Here is a 20,785-nt window from a genome sequence, read left to right as displayed (position 1 = left end):
CTAAGCAGCATATCTTCAGAAAATTTTAAAAACTGTTTCTATCAATGGAAAAAAAACATTGGGACAAGTGTATTATGCCTGATGGTCTCTGTTTTGAAGGTGTTGCATCAAATGCAGTTTTTTTGTAAAACAATTCTTGTTATTTTTGGGTTCCCTCATACAATATTAGGTGGATTTGAATAGGTACAATTGTTGAATTTCTGTAATTTGCAGTGTAGCATACCACATATATTGAAAAAGCAAGCTTGAAATATATCAGATTTTAATGAAGTACTTGTAGCACTATTTTTGTACAAAGTCCTTCTTCAGAAGCTGAAACATTTGTAGAATCCTGTTTCACTGTGTCTGTCTATAACTCATTGCTGCCCCCCATGTGGTGTGAAGCAATCTACCGTTTTCATATTGCTGTCTGCCCCGATAGCTGAGTGGTCAGCATGACGGAATGCCGTCCTATGGGCCCGGGTTCATTCTTGGCTGGGTCAGGGTTTTCTCCACTCCGGGACCAGGTGTTGTGCTGTCTTCATCATCATTTCATCCCCATCCGGCGCGCAGGTCGCCCAGTGTGGCGTCGAATGTAACAAGACCTGCACCAAGGCGGCTGGACCTGCCCCACAAGGGGCCTCCCAGCCAATAACGCCAAACGCTCATTTCCATTTCCATATTGTTATTCACTCCTGGAATTTCCATTGTTTGACAACATATATTGATATTCCATTTGTTTCTTATTTTTGTGCAAATATTAGAAATTCATCCTTATTTATCTATAAGGTTTCCTGTGCTGATAGAAATTAGTGAAAGAGAGTTTCTTTGTGCCTGTTTTTTGTTCAAAATTGTGGGTTTTGCTTTGAGCCAGTTTTTTTGTTCAAACTTGTGGGTTTTGTTTTATTAGTGGCTGTTTATACTATATTTACATTGTGAGTCTGTCATATGGAAGTTAAAACCCTAACAAGTTCTGGTGAGAGCCTTGGAATTCATCAATACTCAACAGATGTTACTTTGACATATTGCCTGCTGGCTTCTGTTTTGAGTTCATCAGGTAATATTTGTTCAAACAAATAGCCTCTTCGCATGAATATTCAGAAGCAGTCTGTGTTGCTAAGGTGCAACCAGGTGATGAGCAATACACCAGTCACATCATGTTGCAAGCCACTTCCCAATAAACAGTATTCCAACCCCTGCATCAATATGATCCACAAAAGACTTGATTCACAATTTGTTGTAGGCCTACTACTTCTAGAGTGTTACAAATATTCAGGCCAGAGAGAGAAATATTCTTGATGGTGTGCTTTATCCTATAGTCAGTTCTGCAATACAAGTTGTGATCTAAATTGTTGACTGAAATTGCTGAATGCTAATATATGATGTTATTTACCAATCTCTTTTCGCACAGAATGTTACTCAGAGATTCCATTTATGAGCCCTGCACTTATTTTAAAAATTCTGGTTACCTGGTATTATCACTAAAATTTTTGCTACACCACTTCTGGCACTCTCTTCTCCTGATCATTACCTAGGAATAAGATCTTCTCAGTCCTCTTAACCCTTTGGTTCCTGGCATTGACTTTCCCCCTCGTATCTATACTGTCAGCCCTCTCCTGGACTTTTTAGTTTACCTGTATGCTTCTGCCCCAATTCCAAAGCAATGAATTTGTTGGAGATATTTAAATGAAAATTAGCTTATTTGTGACTTTTCTGTCTCTTGTTACTGTTTTGAAAGTTGTGATATAATTCAGTTATGTGATCTATGTCTAGCATTTCTGCAGTAAACAGCACCTTGCTGTTGTGGCTACTCTTCCTGAGCAACTGTAAAATTAATTCAGAGATGCAATGGTATGTCAGTGCCAAACATTATTCATTTTCACAGAAAAATATTCTCATTAATTATTAAATGAAATACACACATCAAAAAAAAGTTTTACATCACCCCAGTTCCCAGACCTCCTGAAGATAGACATTGACTGTGGATATTGTATCACACACACAGTCCCTTTGACTGTTCAGAGACGTCACTAAACCCACCCAAAGATGTAAACATGCATGAACAGCACCTATTAGACGGAGGTAGTCTGACAGCTGATCAGTTCCAGCCATTCCACCAGGAAGGAGGTAAAAGGCTTGTGTTGTCTGTAGTTCAACCCTGCCTAGACAGTCAGTTCCATAGTTCAATCATGTCTGCATTGCAGTAATTAGTGCCAGTGAGGGCTCTCAACAAAGTGAGTGAACCAAAGCAATGTTGTTCAGACATGGAGGAGATACAGAGAGATAGGAACTGTTGATGACAAACTTCGCTCAGGCCGCCAAAGGGCTACTACTGCAGTGGATGACCACTACCTACGTATCATGGCTCAGAGAAACCCTGACAGCAATGGCACCATGATGAATAATGCTTTTCGTGCAGCCACAGGACGCCGTGTTATGACTCAAACTGTGCACAATAGGCCGCATGATGTGCAACTTCACTCCCGGTGTCCTTGGAAAGGTCCATCTTTGCAACCACTACACCATGCAGTGCAGTACACATGGGCCCAACAACATGCCGAATGCACTGGCCAGGATTGGCATCACTTTCTCTTCACTGATGAGTGTCGCATATGCCTTCATCCAGACAACTGTCGGAGACATATTTGGAGGCAACCCAGTCTGGCTGAACGCCTGGGAGACACTGTCCATAAAAAAGTGCAGCAAGGTGGGGGGGGGGGGGCGCTCCCTGGTGTTTAGGGGGAGGGGGGGGGGTTGTGTGGGGCTGATGTACACCACTGGCGGTCATGGAAGGTGCCGTAATGACTGTACGATACATGAATGCCATCCTCCAACTGAGAGTGCAACCATATCGCCAGCATTGGTGAGGCATTCCTCTTCATGGATGACAATTTGTGCCCCCATCATGCATATCTTGTGAATGACTTCCTTCAGGATAACATTGCTCAAATAGAGCTGTATCATGCCCGGGATGGATTGAAAATGGCTGTTTATGGACGATGTGACCCACCGACCTCCCTGAGGGATCTACACCAAATTGCCATCTGGACCAACAGTGCCTTGATGAACTTGTGGATAGTATGCCACGTCGAATACAGGCATGCATCAATGTAAGAGGACATGCTACTGGGTATTAGAGGTACTTGTGTGTACAACAATCTGGACCACCACCTCTGGAGGTCTCACTTTACGGTGGTACAACATGCAATGTGTGGTTTTCGTGAGCAGTAAAAAGGATGGACATGACATTCATGTTAATCTCTATTCCAATTTTCTGTACAGGATCTGGAACTCTCGGAACCAAGTTGCTGCAAAACTTTTTTTGATGTGTATATATTCAGTCAATGAAAATACTACTCACAAGGTTTCCAAAACCTGCTTATTTTGTCTATATAGGTGGCTTAATGTATGCTGAAATCTAGAATGACTGACAATTTACCTCATTACAAATATTTCAATTATGGCAAGTAATATTACCTTCAGCTTTCTGTTTATTTATATTTATTTTTTGATTTACCATCAATGATGAAAATTGGAAGGGATGTATGTACTTAAAACATTCAGTGCAAACCTAAAAAATATATTTAATAATCATTTTACTGTTGACATTTGTGTACAAGCAGTGACTTACCTCTAGAATCATTATTTAATAACACATCTCAACAATTTTGTATAAAAATATTTCTTAGTGACTAACACATGAAAATTTGGAGATTTGTAGTGTGTGTTGCAAAAACAAATATTTTTAATCCACATAAATATTATCACAAAAATATCAATGCTGAGAGAAGTATGCAAATGTACCATGGAATAGAAAATTATGACGTTGAGAATTGTGCGTAAATGCAGTTTTAAGATCTGGTCCTACATATGAATAATGCAAAGTCAGTACAAATAAACACTTTTTATTTATCAGTTCATTCACTTTCCTGGATGTCCAATAACTATCCAAAAATACTCCCTTGGAGATGAGAATACTGTGTGGTGCACAATATGACAAATACAAGTCAGTATTGACAACAGATTCATCGTATGAGATCTTCTTTGTCGCACCAAAACTGTCCATGTAAAAATATACAGAAGCAATTTCAATTTATTATCTAACAGGTACTTATCACATTCCATCAGTTACAAAAAAAGCTGTATCTGATGCCTAACTTACATAACATCACACTCACTTTTTATGCATGTATTTTCTTCGGGCTATCTTTTTTCTTTTCAACCTCACCTATGGCACCGGTTAAGAAACACATTTATCTTTAGGTAAACATCACAGCAGAGCTAATACTGCGCAAAAGTGACTATCATAGCATATGAATAAACTCACTGCTATGAAAAAGCTAAAATCAGAATACTGCACAGACTAGTCTTGAAATAATGTAAAAGAATCTCATGGTGCTTCTTTCACTCCACGCAGCTCCGTCTTGGATGTCCCCACTGATCTTCATATCACCTCCACATGAACAGCTGCAGTACATTTGTATCCTCGAAGGGCAAATCAATCTCTGCCTAATGGCCATTCTTCTCAGAAATTCCAGTGTCCCTTCTGCACTGTGGCAGTGGTTGTTGTCGATGTTGTATCTGAGGTTACTGCTGCAAGCGCATGGTAATTACAGCCAGTGACCTGACATTCTATGTAGAAAACCCCACACAGACAGACCACTGGATCAAGAATTGGGGTAGTATTACCATCAACAAGTGCAGCAGAAGGCAGAAAAGGTCCTTGTTTGTCCCTGGCACCAGTGGGAGAAGGTGACATCACCTGGACTCTCCCATTATCACTACCAATCACACTTCAACTTCCTTCAAACCTCCATGCTCGAAGGATTCAATCAGCGACATGAGGGAGGCATAGGTCCCAGTAGCAAAGGCAGCAAGACCAACCAAGAAGATGAATGTGTTCTTGATTATGTCAAACCATGAGATGCCGTGCTCCCAGCGATAAACTACGTCGATAAGGGCAGGGAAGAGCAGGGCGAGAGCACATGAGGACACAGCACCAACCAGTGAGATGAAAGCACCAAGGTTGGGCACCACTTCAGCCAACACAACTGTGGGGAAACAAACAGAGATTAATAGGACATCTTCAAGTATACAAGGGCTTTCCTAATATAATAAGCAGCTGATAATTTGACTGCTACTGGAGGAATTATAAAACTTGACATTGCAAATTCAGTGCTCTGTGCATATTTTACAGGTGATAACATTTTAAATATGCAGTATAAATGAAATATTGTTGAAAAAATAAGTGATTGAACAGATAAAAAAATCTACTTACCAAGTGGCAGCAGGAAAATGCACATATGAAAAGGTATTACAGTTTGCAAGCTTTCTGAGCCAGTGGCTCCTTCTGGCAGGAGTTGAATGGGAAGGTAGAAGGGTGAGGGAAAAGGACTGCTGAGGTTTATAAAAACCTGTGTCAGAGGAGACTTAATGGATGGGATGAGAAGGAAAGACTGTTGGGGACTGCATTAAACACGTCTCCTAATTTATGTTGGTCAAGAAGCCTGAAGATGGTCTAACAGAACACCAAAACTGGTTGCATAAATAAATTAAATTCAAAATAGACAACTGCTGTTGTTTTAATTTTCCTTTCATAAGGGAAATATGTCTATCTGAATGCCTCAAAAATACTCCAACATCTCTTTTTCTGGTCTTATGAGTCTTACATAAACTATGTTTAAAATAAGAAAGCAGCAGAATTGTTTTACAGTACACATCAAATCTTTGTTCTTGCGGTAATATTCAGTAGTGTCATTCTTCTGACAGTCACTGAATAATTCTGTAACATTGTTGTACTGACAGATAATGGTAGGTTAAAGTTCTACAGTTCCAGTAAAAAAAATATTGGAATGCAATTCATTTATAACTGTTTTTCATTCAGCACTCTGTTTGATGAACTTCAAGGGGTAGCAAGAGTAGTTCAGGGCTTTGTCACTAGACCGATACTCTTGTCTATCAGAGCACCACAACCCAGTATCTACTGTTAGAGCACCACAATCCAGTATCTACTGTTAAACTCAGAAATGAATTTGCTGTTAAAATTGTAACGGTATAAACACTAAGTCGCATTTGAAATTATTGATACTGTAAAATATGCAACTTACTACATGGTATGGAGCATTGTAATGTATTGATATATTTATAATGCATTCACTATAAAAAATGTATTTTGTATAATCTGTGAGCATGATTTTCAGGCAACAGCATTCTCTGTGCTTGCTGTGGAGGAGGATGGATGACCAAGGACTGCTTTCGCTACAAATGAAAGGTGAGACTGGCCTTGATTTCCTAGCTGCAGGGAGGTGATACTGCTACCATACATCCAGCAGTATAAGATATGCAAAGGTCACTCTCCTATCAACTAAACTGAAATCTTAATACAAGATTTGGAAGAAAATGACTACCTTGGTTTAGTGTCTGTGATTGACTAGAAGGCTCAAAAACTAGCTTCAGTTAGCTAAATTAAATCGTTTTGGCTGTTTAGGTGATTGAATATTGCATAACACTGAAACATTCTTTCAGTGCAATTTTTCAACTGGCTTACTACATTCATAACAGGAACATTCTCTCAGCTAATTACCCTATCATGTTGTGCTCAGATATTCAGAATCATGTGTGTAATTGCATATGGATCTGCTGACATGATTGAGAGTATGAATGTCTAATGTCTTGGATCTGCTGACATGATTGAGAGTATGAATGTCTAATGTCTTTTTCATCGTGTTTCATTGTTTCTGTGGGAAACAAGACAAAATTCAATGGCCCTTTTTCTATAGTTTTACTGATTAAGTCTGATGCTGACAATCGACACTGTTTGAACTTAGCCAACTCTCCTAAACTGTGAGTCAGCATGCTACCACTGTACTGAAACTTGTGAAGATGGCATGTGGTGCAATTAACAAAAATAAAAATTTGAAAATATAATATGATAGATAAAAAAATTACTCACCATGGAGTGGCAGGAGAAAATGCAGTTCATTTTTAGTAAGCGTATTTAGAACTAGGATATCAAATTGTCCTATGACTCTATGTATGCCTTTCATCCCTTCCTTTAACACAATGTCCTGAGCACACTGAAAACTTGAGCAATATTCAAGAAAGACCTGACCTCTTTAAGGATGTCCACATTGGAACTGATATCAGTGATCATGGCACAGTTGTGGTAACAATGGTTATGAAAGTATAAAGGACAACTAAAACAAGCAGAAAGATGTACATGATCAGTAAACTAGATAAAAACTCAATAGAGTCACATCTCAATGAGGAACTTGAAACTTTCAGCTTGGGCCAGGAGCATGTAGAGGAACTATGGCTCGAGTTTAAAAGATAGTCGACAATGCACTGCATAGAAATGTATCTAGTAGAAGAGTCCATAATGGGAGGGGATCTCCGTGGTACATGGGCACTATAAAGGAAGTTCTAGAGAAACATAGATTACTGCGTAATAGGTGTAACACAAAGCATAAGGCAATAGATAGAGACATGCTGGATGAAATGCGTTTGGCTGTCAAGAGAGCAATGCATGATGCCTTCAATGACTACCATAACAGAATACTGTCAAATGATCTGTCACAGAACCCAAAGAAATTCTGGTTGTATGTAAAGGCTGTCAGTGGCACCTGAGTTAGTGTCCAGTCTGTAGACAGAGAGACAGGAAGTGAAATTGAGGGTAGCAAAGCAAAAGCTGAAACACATAACTCGCTTTTCAAATGTAACTTTACAAAGGGAAACTGAGGAGAATTGCCCCAATTTAATCCTCGTATGACTGAAAAGATGAGTGAAATAAGTATTAGTGCAGATGTGTTGAGAAATAGCTGAAATCATTAAAACCGAACAAAGCTCCAGGGCCTGATGGAATCACCAAACGAGTATGGTACAGTGGTTAGCCTACTGGATTTGCATTTGGGAGGATAATGGTTGAATTCCACGTCAGGCCATCCTGATTTAGGTTTTCTGTGATTTCCCTAAATCACTTTAGGCAAATGCTGGGATGGTTCCTTTGAAAGGGCACGGCCGACTTCCTTCCTCATCCTTCCCTAATCCGATGAGACCGATTGCCTTGCAGTTTGGTCTCCTCCCCCAAATCAACCCCCAGTCTGATGGAATCCCTGTCAGATTCTATACTGAATTTGCAGCTGAGTTACCTCCTGTTCATAATCTATCGTAAACCCCTTGAACAAAAAATTGTGCCCAGTTCTTGGAAAAAAGCACATGTCACTCCCGTCTCTAAGAAGGGTAGCAAAAGCGAACCACAAAACTACTTCCCACTATCCTTGACATCAATTTGTTGTAGAATCTTAGAACATATTCTGAGCTCAAATGTAATGAGGTATCTTGAACAGAATGACCTCCTCAATGGCAACCAGCATGGAATCTGAAAACATCGATCATGTGAAACCTAATTCACAGTTTTCTCGCATAACATACTGAAAGCTTTGGATCAAGGCATTCGGGTAGATGCTGTATTTCTTGATTTCCAAAAAGTATTTGACTCAGTGCCACATCTACACTTATTGTCAAAAGTTTGATCATATGGGGTATCAACAGAAATTTGTGACTGGACTGAGGACTTGTCAGTAGGGAGATCACAGCATGTTATCTTGGATGGAGAGTCATTGTTAGATGTAGAAGTAAGTACCGTCGTACCCCAGGGAATTGTGTTGCAGCCCTTGCTGTTCATGTTGTATATTAATGACCTTGCAGACAATATTAATAGTAACATCAAGCTTTTAGTAAATGATGCAGTTATCTGTAATGAAGTAGTACTAGAAAGAAGCTGCATAAAGATAAAGTCAAATCTTGATGATATTTCAACATGGTGCAACTTTCTTTCAGTGTTCGTAAATGTAAAATGGTGCACTTTGCAAAATGAAAAAGAAAGAAAGAAGCATAATATTGTTTGACTGTATTATCAGTGAGTCACTGTTGGAATCAGCCAATTCGTACAAATACCTGTAGAGATACGAAATGGAATGATCACATAGGCTCAGTTGTGGGTAAAGAAAGTTTCAACAACTGGCTTTAAATGATTACTCTAGGAATGTATTACAAGCCCCTACATGTTGCTCACATAGGGATCATGAAGATAGGACTAGAATAATTAATGCATGCACAGAGGCATCCAATCAGTCATTCTTTCTGTGCTGCATAAGTGAATGTAACAGGAAGAAACCTTAATAACTGATACATTGGGATGTCCCCTCTGCAGTGCATCTCACAGTGATTTGCAGAGTATAGATGTAGACGCAGAACCGGTTGCACTGGATGATTTTAATTGCTCTCATTTATAATTTTCCAAGAATTCACAAATAAATAGACTTTCACAGCTGTATTTCCTAAAGTTGATTCATGTTTCTTCACAGCACTATGGACAGATTCTAAATTAATGTGGCTGAGTTCAGTGTCATATTATCACTATTGAACTCAGATGCTACTGGATTTATTTCCCTGTGCACAACACTGTCAGCAGCAAACAACCTGAAGTGCTATTCCTACAATCTGACAAGTTGTGTATGTGTGAAGAAGATGTAGTTGCACCATATTCCTCTCTTGGTGTTTCTGTTGTTTCTGGGGAACACTCAGCAGCCAATATGCTGGACTAAATTGTGTTAATCAAACATTCTTTTATGATCATAAACTGCAATGTAGATTGAGATGAAAGTACATGTTTAGATAAGTTTAATCACATTCATCTGTGAGATCATCAATATGGCATATTTTTGATCAATTTTGATGTGTCATTGACACCAAAATATCAAGTGAATACCTTAAGAGTTAGAGTTTTCACTACTTATTTTTTACACAGTATCTATGAGGGGATGAAAGGTTCCATCCTCAAGTTACATTCTTTATATAGTTTAATATTAAGAAACTGAAATCAAATATATTATTTTACAAGTGTAAAACTCAGTACCGATATTATGTTATGGACTACCAGTTGACATTCCTAAAGGATTGAATTTTTGAGATGAATTATGTGATACTCACATGTCAAGATGACCACCATTGTCCTAAGTGCAAGTTCAACAAGCACTGGTCTTCGGAAGGGCCCAAAACGGCTCACTACTCCTGACCACATTATATGCAGTGCAGGGTACATCTGCAGTGCAAAAGTGAAAAGGATTCCTAGGGCAATCACCACCTTTATGCACTGTGACAGGCTGCAAATGGAAGGAGACAGGTGTCAGTATATAACTAGAATAAAAACATAGGATTTTTAGTAACACAAAGGGTAGCCACTGAAGTTAAGCACATGACAGTAAAATGAAGTATGTGAGAAAAGTAAAATTTTTTCCTCCGGTAAACACACTGCATCATTAAGACGATTCTCAGAATTCTTCAGAATACTCATTCACTGTTGCCATAACTACATCCATGAGCACAAACACATTTCCAGCAACAGATTTGTAAGAGATGTTAAACAGGTGGGAGTCAGATGGTACCAGATATCTATACTTCATATTCCTTGAGGTACCCAGTACCAAAGTATCTCTGCTATGTCCTGCAACTACATTGTTCTAATGAAAAATGATTTTTTTCCCCTTTTGCGATCCAACATCTGCTCATTTATGTTGTCATTTGGTTGTTCCAAGTAATGTGCTTAACATTTGCTAGTTATTGTTTTTGCCTCTACTTATTGTTTTGTCCTCTACTGGGTGATGGTGGTGGTAGTGACAGTAGATTTGACCACATTTACAAGGAGGTTAAACTTGTCATGATAATACAGTTTATGGAAAATAGAATATCATTCACTTAAATGGCATTTACATTATTCTTACAGATCTAATTTGACAAGTATGGTACACGTATTTGGCCATGGCCTTACAGGAGAAAGCACCCTGGCATTTGCTTGAATTAAACATGATTGGATGGGAATTAGAGACATTCTCTTCCCAGATACAAGGCCTGTCTGTTTACAATACTAAAACCCCATTCAGTTTATAAATTTGTATCACAATGTAAAAAGCAAGTTGTACAGTATTCATTCATGTCTCAGTGCCAACCACTGTACATGCTACACACACTATCAGCTGATATCAGGACTACAACCATGACATTTGGTTTCGACTTTGCGGATTGCAGCTTCTCATTTGCTTGCCTAAAAACCTGAGTTAATATCCCTCCATAATGAGTCAGATGTTGAGCTCAGAAAGAGAATATTGTGTCAATATTACCCATTGCAGGGACATGACATAAGTTTGTGGCAGAGTATATATAGTGTGAGTGTATGCTGTGAAATGACAAGTGTTTTATTATTATTATTATTTACTTGTGTTACATTTTTTACCTAGCCCCTAATCAGTGTAACCTTTCACCATAGAAAATGCATTCCTTAATTACTTTTAATTGGTGTCCAATCTGAATCTTTCTTGTCTTTGTCTTTAAGAAGAGACATATTTCCATAGTTTTACAGGTCACATTTCATAATTCAATCCTTCTAAGAAGCCTGTTACTGTAGCATCCTGTTTTGTTGTAACATGTTTACAATATATTCTGTCACCCACTACACTGACTGCTGTTGTGTTTCTAGCAAGAATCGATGAATTGATGTCTCATCCACAATAACAAATCTGCACACAGAATCAGTTAGATTGTTTCCAGTATGACTCAAATATTGCTGAAAAATTTGTTTTCTCATTTACTGCTATTTCACATGAGACAAAACCAACACCCATCCTGCACAAAACTTTCTGGCAGGTCCTGGTAAATGCAAAATGTACCTTACTCATTCTCCTGATTTTCTCATGGTGTCTTTTATTCCATATGCATTTAATTACTGATTGTTCAGTATCAAACTGTGTGTTTCATGTGTGGTTGCAGTTTTAGGGCCTCCTGCATAAGTATCATTAGCACTAGAATTACTACCATGATTGAATTTGGCCCTTGATATATCTCAGTTGATTGGGGGGGATGGAGGAGGGGGGGGGGGGGGGGGGAGACGACTCATCACTAACATTCAGAAATGTGTATGAATTTTCACTGCCAGTAAATTGACCAAAACAAATACTTTTATCACTGGATGGTACTATGATGATGAAGTATTCATTTGAACAAAACCTACACAACATTGGCTATTAAAACCAAAACTTTTCTGTACATCCAGTAAAACCTCTTTTCACATGAAGTTTGCACCATTGACATTTTGTGCAATCTATGTGCTAAAGTCCTCTGTTATGTTCGTTATCTTCCATCTGCTGCCTATAATCCTTATCCTCAAGTTTGCCTCAGTCTCCCTTGTCCTTGTCTTTGTCTTTCAGAGGGGACACAGTTCCTAGTTTTACAGGTGGCATTTCTTACTTCATCCTTCTAAAATGTCTGTACTGCAGCACCCTATTTTGTTTATGTTTCTCATACATTCTGTCAACTTCATTATTTCATTTATAATTGTATTTGGCACATGCTCCAACCACAATACTGTGCTGCTCCCTCTCACTTCATCCATTTTAAGACTTTGTAATTTTCTCTCTTGTTTTTTGCTCATTTCCCATCGAACCAAAATGCTGTACAAGCCTTGATTCTATTGGCATTGTATAATCCTGTTTCCACTCTGTTGTGAAGCAGCATACTCAGTGATGAGTGATCTCCAATGTGATATAAAATTTGAAACATGTTGCAACTTCAGATTTTCAAGTATTAATTTAAAAAACTCCACAATCAGGCACTGAGGACAGCATGATGGTGACCGGCTATCCATGTCATCCTCTGCCGTATGGTATTATCTGGATGCTGTACGAAGGCTCATGGGCATCAGTATAGTATACTGCTCTCCTAGTCATTGTCAGCTTTCCAAACGTTGGAGCTGCTACTTCATATTCAAATAGCTTCTCAGTTGGTATCATGAAGCTGAGTGGATCCTGTTCCAGCCATCCTACAGAGGAAAAATCTGTGGCAGTTACACAGGTGGAAGGTGTTCTCTTATAACCCTTTGAAAAAAGGGAAGACAGGGGAAAGGTGGGGTGTGGGGGGGGGGGGGGGGGGTGTTGGTTAAATGCTGTTACAATATCAAGTGTACCAGTTGAATCCAAGCTGGCAAGAATGCTGAATGTCCAAGTAGTGCCTCTACTACATTGTAGGAACTCTGCTAGAAAAGCTTGGTCTGATGTCCGTGAAAGCAAAAGCCATGTACTTCCTGAAAAATATCCTCATTCAGTCCACCAAACAGAGTGATAAAAACTGAGTTTCTGATACCTCAGAAGTGGTACTTCTTGGCTGAGGGAGATAACTCTGACAGAAAATTCAGGGAGTCAGAAGGTGAGAAGCACACCACCTGATCAGCACATTAATCCTCACTTACAGGGGGAAAAAGTACAAAATGGAAAATAGAGTTAATATATGTAGACTTGAAACAGCAAAGGACCATATGGTGTTCTGCTTCATGGAAGAAGAGAAGGAGCTGGTGTTGGCTGCTTCTTGACCTGTGGGCATGATCATCTATCATTAGCTGAACATCTGTACGACCAACAATGTCAACCACTCTGATGTGAGAGTGACTATTCTCACAGAGCAATGTGCAATGATATACGTAACTTACAACAAAACTATATATCTTAGTTTTAAAACTACATTGGATGTCATAAATCAAAGAAAAAAAACAAAAAGGTTACACTGATTTGAACAGATTTGCAAAAGAGTCCTTTCACTAACAGAGATACTAATTTGTAAAATACTATGTGATAAATATATTCAGTGGGCTTATGATGGAATATATAGACAAGGCTGCCCCACTGTACATGTTAGGTTGCTGATCATTGTTTATGTGGTAAGAAAAGGAACTTTCAGTACAAAAGAGCACCTTGACAGTGACCAGAATTAAAGATTTCAGAGTACTTCTATAGCCCTCAGAGACCATGGGTGTTGAAACAACTGGAGATCTGTGTGACCAACATGACAGTCATATGAAACTTCCTGGCAGATTAAAACTGTGTGCCCGACCGAGACTCGAACTCGGGACCTTTGCCTTTCGCGGGCAAGTGCTCTACCAACTGAGCTACCGAAGCACGACTCACGCTCGGTACTCACAGCTTTACTTCTGCCAGTATCCGTCTCCTACCTTCCAAACTTTACAGAAGCTCTTCTGCAGAAGAGTTCCTCTTCTCTCTTCCCTTTTATTCCCCTGCACCTCCAGTATTCTTTTCATATTTTCTTTCTTCCACTCAAACTGTTTCCAGCTTCTTATTTTTTTTCTGGATATCATTGTCAGCAGACATTTTGACTCCACAGTTGAATAAAGGTCATTTCTAGACTTGTCCATTAATTACAGTCTTTACCTATATTAAATCCATGCCTGCCCTGCTTCCTTTTTTATTCACTTAATCTTCTTTCATCAGATCACTGTCACCACCTTTTCTTCTCTCAGGAGTCTGGCAAAGAACTTCTTTGCCCTATTTACTGTCCATTTTCATGGGTACATGTCCTGCCCACCTTTATTTCATTTTCTTTTTAGTCATAGCTACATTTTCTGGTCATTTCTGTTTGTTAACTATTACTTAATTCACAATGTGCATTCTCCTTTGTTCAGTGTGCAAACTTTTTGTGTTTGCCATATTTCACTGTCACATGTCAAAACTGGTAACCAAATGTAATATATAAACTCATTATTAACTTGGTTGCTCAAACCACAGAAATATGACCAAGGTTCTTATCAAAATTTTCACATAGTGGAATCTGAGATGATAGAGTTGGATCACATGGTGGAAGACTCATCAAAAAGCACTTGTTAGTTTTCTCATCAAACCTACAATTTGAAGAATGCAGCATGGAGCTGCAACAACAATTCATTCATAAACAATGCATGCAAGCAATAGGGCTAAATGATGTTGAACTGAGAGTTCAATCTTGCCGCCAGATTATGTTAAATGCTTACATTGTGGCTGTTTGAACATTGAACAGTTACCCTAACCTTTAGTTGTTGCTACAAGGTGTAAAACTGACTAAAATGGTCTCAGGCTGTCAGCCGTATTGAGAGATTAGAATGCTACAAACTTTCGACAAAGCTCTATGTAGCCATAGTCATGTGGATTGACAGCTGATGGGCTGATAGTACGCCCTTGTGCCCTCTAGCAGCCAGGTGTGACATCGTAGGTGCTCATGGCGTAACCACATGTGGATATTTATTGATTCCACATTCGATGTACACGCTTCAGCCTTGTGATCGGTGGATCCAATGCTATGCTGAGCTGCAGGCTGCTGTCTGTATTAAGAGCATTATCAGCGACTTTTATTTTGATGGTTTCCTTAAGCACATAGTCATCGAAGCGATTAGTGTGAGCCACGGCAGAGGTTTCATCACATTTGAAAGTGTCTAATTTCTAGAGCATGCTCAGACTAAGGACATTTATTTGGGATGAATAGCTGATAAAATCCCTCACACTCCTTCCTACATTGTTCTAGAATGCACACTGTATATCTAACATAAGACTGACAGTGCTCCCAAAGTATTTTATAGATCACAGAACAAACAATGTGCTGTGTTGAACTATGTGGGAACGAGCAAGCTACCCTGAAAAACTCACTTTAGTTGAGTATGCTCTAGAAAACTGTCACTGGATCCTATGTGATGAAATCTCTGTTATGGCTCACATTAAAGCTTCTGGTATTGCATAATTAAAGAATCCATCAAAATAAAAAATCACTGACAACACCTTTAATAGAAACAGTGACCTGCAGTGCAGTGTGGCACTGGATCCAGCAAATGTGAAGTTAAAGTGTGTGCATCAAATGTAGAGCCAACATATACCAATATATGGCGATGTAATGCATACCGGTGATGTCACAGCCAGCAGCTAGAGTATCTAATGGAATACCAACAGCCCATCAGCAGTTATTTCATGTGACAATGGCCAAGGAAAGCTTTGTCATAAGATCGTGGCATCTAACCACTTGATGCAGCTGGAAGCCCAAGAGCATTTTTTCAATGTTACAGCTGCAAGACTATGGATTCTTGGAAGGTGTAAAATGTTTATGGTAATAAAAATACATGTATTCATTTCTGACCATTAGCTCTTTTATCTCAAAGTTCTCATTCTAGGCTCATGGGCTCATTTCCCATGAGCAGGATTTTTATCAAAAGGTTTCAGTCAACCTGTATTTAGGAACCTGTTGTATATTTTTCCAAAAATACTGTAGCATAGTTTTATTTATCTGCCCCCATTCCCAAATATGTACCACTTATTAAAGAACCATTCTCGACTTTCACATCTCTGTTTGTATTTTACCAAAACTTAGCACTGAAAATAAAAAAGCAAAATGAGAAATGTGTCCCTAAAATCCTGAATCATTGACAGCATGTCTGTGTTTACCACTGAAGTAAATTACCAGTGTTGTATGATGATAACGCACTTAAGATATTCGGACTACAAAATGTAAAGAAAACAAATTATGAGAAGGAAGATTACAGACAAACATTAATGCACCAATATAATCTGGAGGCCACAATGCTTGTTTGGATAACACTGCAGTACAGTGTAAGGATTGTAAAGTGCTGCAGTTGGATAGTGTTGATAATGAGCTTCATAGAATAATCAAAAAGTCCATGGTGCATTGCTAGTTTGTAGTGTCCAACAGTGTCCATGAGACACTATGGACTTGCAGTACTTCAGTAGACTGTTCAATCAACTGATATGTCAAGAGAAATTGAAGAATCACATTACATGTATCCATATGTTACAAAACTTAGTCTGTGTGATGTACAGTTGAAATGCAAAAACAAATAGTAGAAAAGCAGATTGGGTGATACATAACAATCCTGTACTGTAACAGCAAAGCTGGTTTGAAGGAGTAATGTAATTACAACATACAAAGGAAATGGTAATATTAAACATTACAGAAGTAGGTTATTTTGTGTAGAGAAGTAATTAATCATATACTGGTCAATTGATATAAGAAACGCTTGATATATTGTATACCTGGAAGGAACTTCAAATTATCTCCCGTGCATCCTGGTTTAAAACCGAATACCAGAAATAATAGTCTTCTAGCAAAAAAACACTAAATAAGTGAAGAGGTGCATTTGATGTACAGTACTTACATTTCGTCTTGTGGCAAGTTCAGGGTGACTGATCCTTTGACATCATCACCATACTGGAGATAACCCAGGAAACCAACAGCCACCAGAAGGGAGCAGACAATACTCATGCCCACATTGAGCACTCCAAGAGGCATCGAGAACTGGTGTGGCTTCTTCATCTGCATCTGCAGTGGAAGGATCTGTGAAATGGGTAGATGCTGCTTAAGAATCATTGTGATGGAAAGCTTCAAGTCCTCTATCATATGACATAATATGTCAGTGTGGTTGACACACTAACACACAACTTGGTTCATGTACACCAAATTAAAGAAACAGTATTCTGGGACATTGTCTGTACAGGATGTCTTCAGAAGTGAAAACATCTGAAATCAAAACAGAAAGTGGGAAGGCAATAAATGACCATTTCTGTCAAAATAATTTCAATGACTTGGCTACAAATAGACATATTGCCATTATGTTGGTCTCCTTTTAAAGATTAAGGCTGAATGTTTGTACCATTGTTGCTCAGGTATTGTTCAGGCATTGTGGGTTTTGGATGTCACAAACTGAACTTCTGATTTGGACCATAAAAAGCTGTCATCAACCTGAGGATTGGTTTGAACACCACAGTGGTTTAATAGGCATGGTTCTACTGAAGGTGGTATGCCCTTGCCCCCTCTGCTCCTTAAACAGATTCAACCAGGCACTTGTAGGGAGAACTACAGAGTAGGAATAAATCCAAGCAGTGGTGCATCTTGCCATTTTTCACATGAACAAACATTGCCAGAGTTCATAAAAATGATAAGAGAAAAATAACACTCCTACAACTGACCAGGTGTCATACCTGAGACCCTTTGATTGGTAGTCTGCAGCTTAGTCAATGAGCCACACATTTGGACCTTATATATTCAGAATGTTTACAAAAACATATGTTATTCCAGCCTTCTGAATGGCATGCATCAGCCAAAAATTTACTCCACTCTCTGTGGAATCTAACACTGCTGAGGTAACTCAACAAAACATGTATTCTTAAGGCCAGAGATACTTCAGTAGTTGTGTGTTTCCCTTTTGAGGGATATCCTGAACTACAGTGGAGCCAGTGTCTATGTAGATTAGGTTTGTTGTCCATGTAGATCAGGTCTCAAGAGACTTTGCATCTCAACCTGGCGATACAAGTTTCCTTGTAGAGTGGCATTAAGATCTGGGTGCCTGTTCTGATGCAAAAAAAAAAAAAAAAAAGTACCATGCTTCCATTTAAAGACAAAAAGTCGATACATGTAAGAGGTTGGTCTTTGTTTGTGCGCCACCTTGTCAGTGTTTGTGTAGATGAAAAATAATCACAAACATCTTTAAAGAGTCAAAACTTATTTGAGGCGATACAGGTGCAGGCTTAACCCCATGTATGTTAATGTAAATTATAAAAATTGGAATGACAAATTAAAAGAATATCTTAATCAGTGAAGTGGGGAAAAAGAAACAGTGTATTGAATTAAACTGTCTGAGATTTACAGATGATTTTACTGTACTACCTGAAAAATCCAGCAGATGCACAAATACAAGTCAGACTCTCGAAACAGGTTGGTGACACAGCAGGTTTAAGAATTTCTGCAGAGAGTACTAAATTTACTGCTTACAGAAAAAATGCAACTAAATTGTTACAGAAAGAAATAGGTAAAATAGAAAATCTTAAACAATTCTATTATATAGGAGAGAATCCAAGAAAATTGGTTAGACAAAAATCTTTTATAAATGAAAAGATAGAATAAAAATATTTACAATAAAAAGTACATATCATAAATTGCAAAAAGAATCAATTGGAGTATGTTAGTCAGACCTGAATGCTTGTATGCAGATCAGCGCTTGGCACTGAATTATAGGTTAGATAAACTAGAAGTGTTAGAGGGAATAATCACAAGGAAAAAAATTGTCCAATAAGGACTAGAGAAGCCTGGAAAATAAGAAACATCGAGGAAATACTTCAACATCTGAAAATAATAACAGAAACAATAAGGTAAAGAAGACTGATATCTTTTAATGTTTATACAGGATGAATGACAATAGGCTGTTAAAGAAGTTAAAGATTTAGAAGCACACAATATAAAAGCTGAAGAAGAAGCAAAAAGAGAGATTTTCAGAAGGAAAGTGTCACATTTAGAAGAGTTGCAAAGTGGAAGCAGTAAGAGAAGTGTTGGGAAGTGATCTGAAGACTGAAGGAAGAGGCACAATGAAAAGCTAAAAGAATTTTGGAGGTAAAGAGAAAGAGCCAGTGTGAAGGAATTTAAACTGCCACATGATCCCTAGCTGGCAAGATCAGCAGGGGAAAAAAGATATGCAATATTGATTCACATACCGTTATTTGTGGTCAATAACTTTTACACCCCTGCACAAACTTCCTGCCATGAACTACTCCCAGAAAAGGTGAACAAAGAAACATGTTATCAATAAACAGTGTGCACATTTAATAGGTCTCTTACCAGTCCAATTCCTTCAAAGGAATAGATGGTGGTGCCAAAGAAGAGAGGTAGTTTGGCCCAGTCAAAGATAAAGAGCTCCCTCTCTGACATGCTGGGCAGATTCAGGGAGACCCGGTAGAGGGTGGCCACAACACCAACTGCCATGAACACGTTTGCCAGGAGTGACACTGGCACCAGGAACTTAAGTGAGCGGATCCAGCAGCTCAGCAATATGGGCACAAATGCCAGCGCCATGTGGATGTGCACATCCAATGGCGTCGCATACTCGTCGACCACCTGCAGAGAGAAGAGGACGTTACAATAGGCACTGTGCTATCTAAACCTCTGAGCCATTTACAACTAGATCTTACTTAGGAAATACCATTTGCTCAATGATCAGCCATACAGATATAAGTTAACACAAAAGACCTACTTTTGAACAATTGCACAAAAAATTCCTTTCAGCTACCAAATAAATGTTAAAATGACAGATGCTGAAATACATGATAACAGAATAGAAAAAGAAAGCACCCCGTCTTCAGGCCATTTGACAGACAGAAGGCTAATGGATCTAATGAGATAAATGTGCTGTTATGATTAGCCAACACAAATTGCTTCTCCCTAGTAGCAGTTTATGATTTGTCACTTACCAATGTGGTGCACTGAGGAATCATTCTTATTTACAGAATAACTCGTTGGAATGATGAACATTATTAGAGGCCTACATTACCAATGTTATAGAATTATGGAACAACTTATGTGCTTGTGTAGTATGAATGTTTTAAAGAATGAATATCTCACCTGTTGGAAAGAACATGGATTCTGCAAAATGAATTTATGTGAAACTTGGGTTCTTCTTTTAATTCATGAGGCCTAGAGAGTTAAAAGTAATGACGCCCAGCATGATTCTGTGTTCCTTGAATCCCGGAAGATATTTGATAGTGTTTCACACTGTCTTACCGTGAACAAAATATGAACTTAAAGAGATAGTATTTTGCAGATATTCTCAATTATTTACAAGTTTTCATGTTTTTGTACTGCACCATTCTTTCCAGAATCTTTTTATCTAAAGTTCTGGCCTTTTTCTGAGGCCTTCTTCTGGAAACAGGCCACCCACTGTGGTACAATGTCAGAATTTCACAAATTCAATTTAAGGAGAATGTTTCCCATATTGATTCAGATATCATGGAAAGAATGATGTGGTACAAAATCCCAGTGATGCAGTACAAAATCCTGATAACTTTTAACTTCAAAATATAATCTTACAGAATATTGCACCATCTTGTGAATGAGTTTTAGTGAATAGAAATAATTGCTCTATTCAAGATATGAAATATATGTAAAA

The 20,785-nt window shown here is 38.5% G+C and overlaps 1 protein-coding gene and 1 non-coding gene across 4 annotated transcripts in view; both read right to left on the bottom strand.

The window, feature by feature from the left end:
• Nucleotides 1-3,543: 3,543 nt before the first annotated feature.
• Nucleotides 3,544-20,785, bottom strand: part of LOC126266686 (proton-coupled amino acid transporter-like protein CG1139) — a 139,135-nt gene continuing 121,893 nt past the window's right edge. For all 3 annotated transcript variants that reach the window (XM_049971114.1, XM_049971116.1, XM_049971115.1), the window contains exons 7-10: nucleotides 19,462-19,737; nucleotides 17,009-17,187; nucleotides 9,970-10,142; nucleotides 3,544-5,030 (exon numbers count right to left, since the gene is read on the bottom strand). In XM_049971114.1, the coding sequence (XP_049827071.1) occupies nucleotides 4,768-5,030; nucleotides 9,970-10,142; nucleotides 17,009-17,187; nucleotides 19,462-19,737 (891 nt within the window). In that variant the 3' untranslated portion in view covers nucleotides 3,544-4,767. The remainder of the gene's footprint in view (nucleotides 5,031-9,969; nucleotides 10,143-17,008; nucleotides 17,188-19,461; nucleotides 19,738-20,785) is intronic.
• Trnas-cga (transfer RNA serine (anticodon CGA)) lies at nucleotides 13,906-13,980 on the bottom strand. The gene has a single exon. It is a non-coding gene; the product is annotated as a tRNA-Ser (tRNA).

Source organism: Schistocerca gregaria, chromosome 4 (genome assembly GCF_023897955.1).
Source record: "Schistocerca gregaria isolate iqSchGreg1 chromosome 4, iqSchGreg1.2, whole genome shotgun sequence".
NCBI lineage: Eukaryota > Metazoa > Arthropoda > Insecta > Orthoptera > Acrididae > Schistocerca > Schistocerca gregaria.
This window is presented reverse-complemented; position numbering and strand designations above follow the sequence as displayed.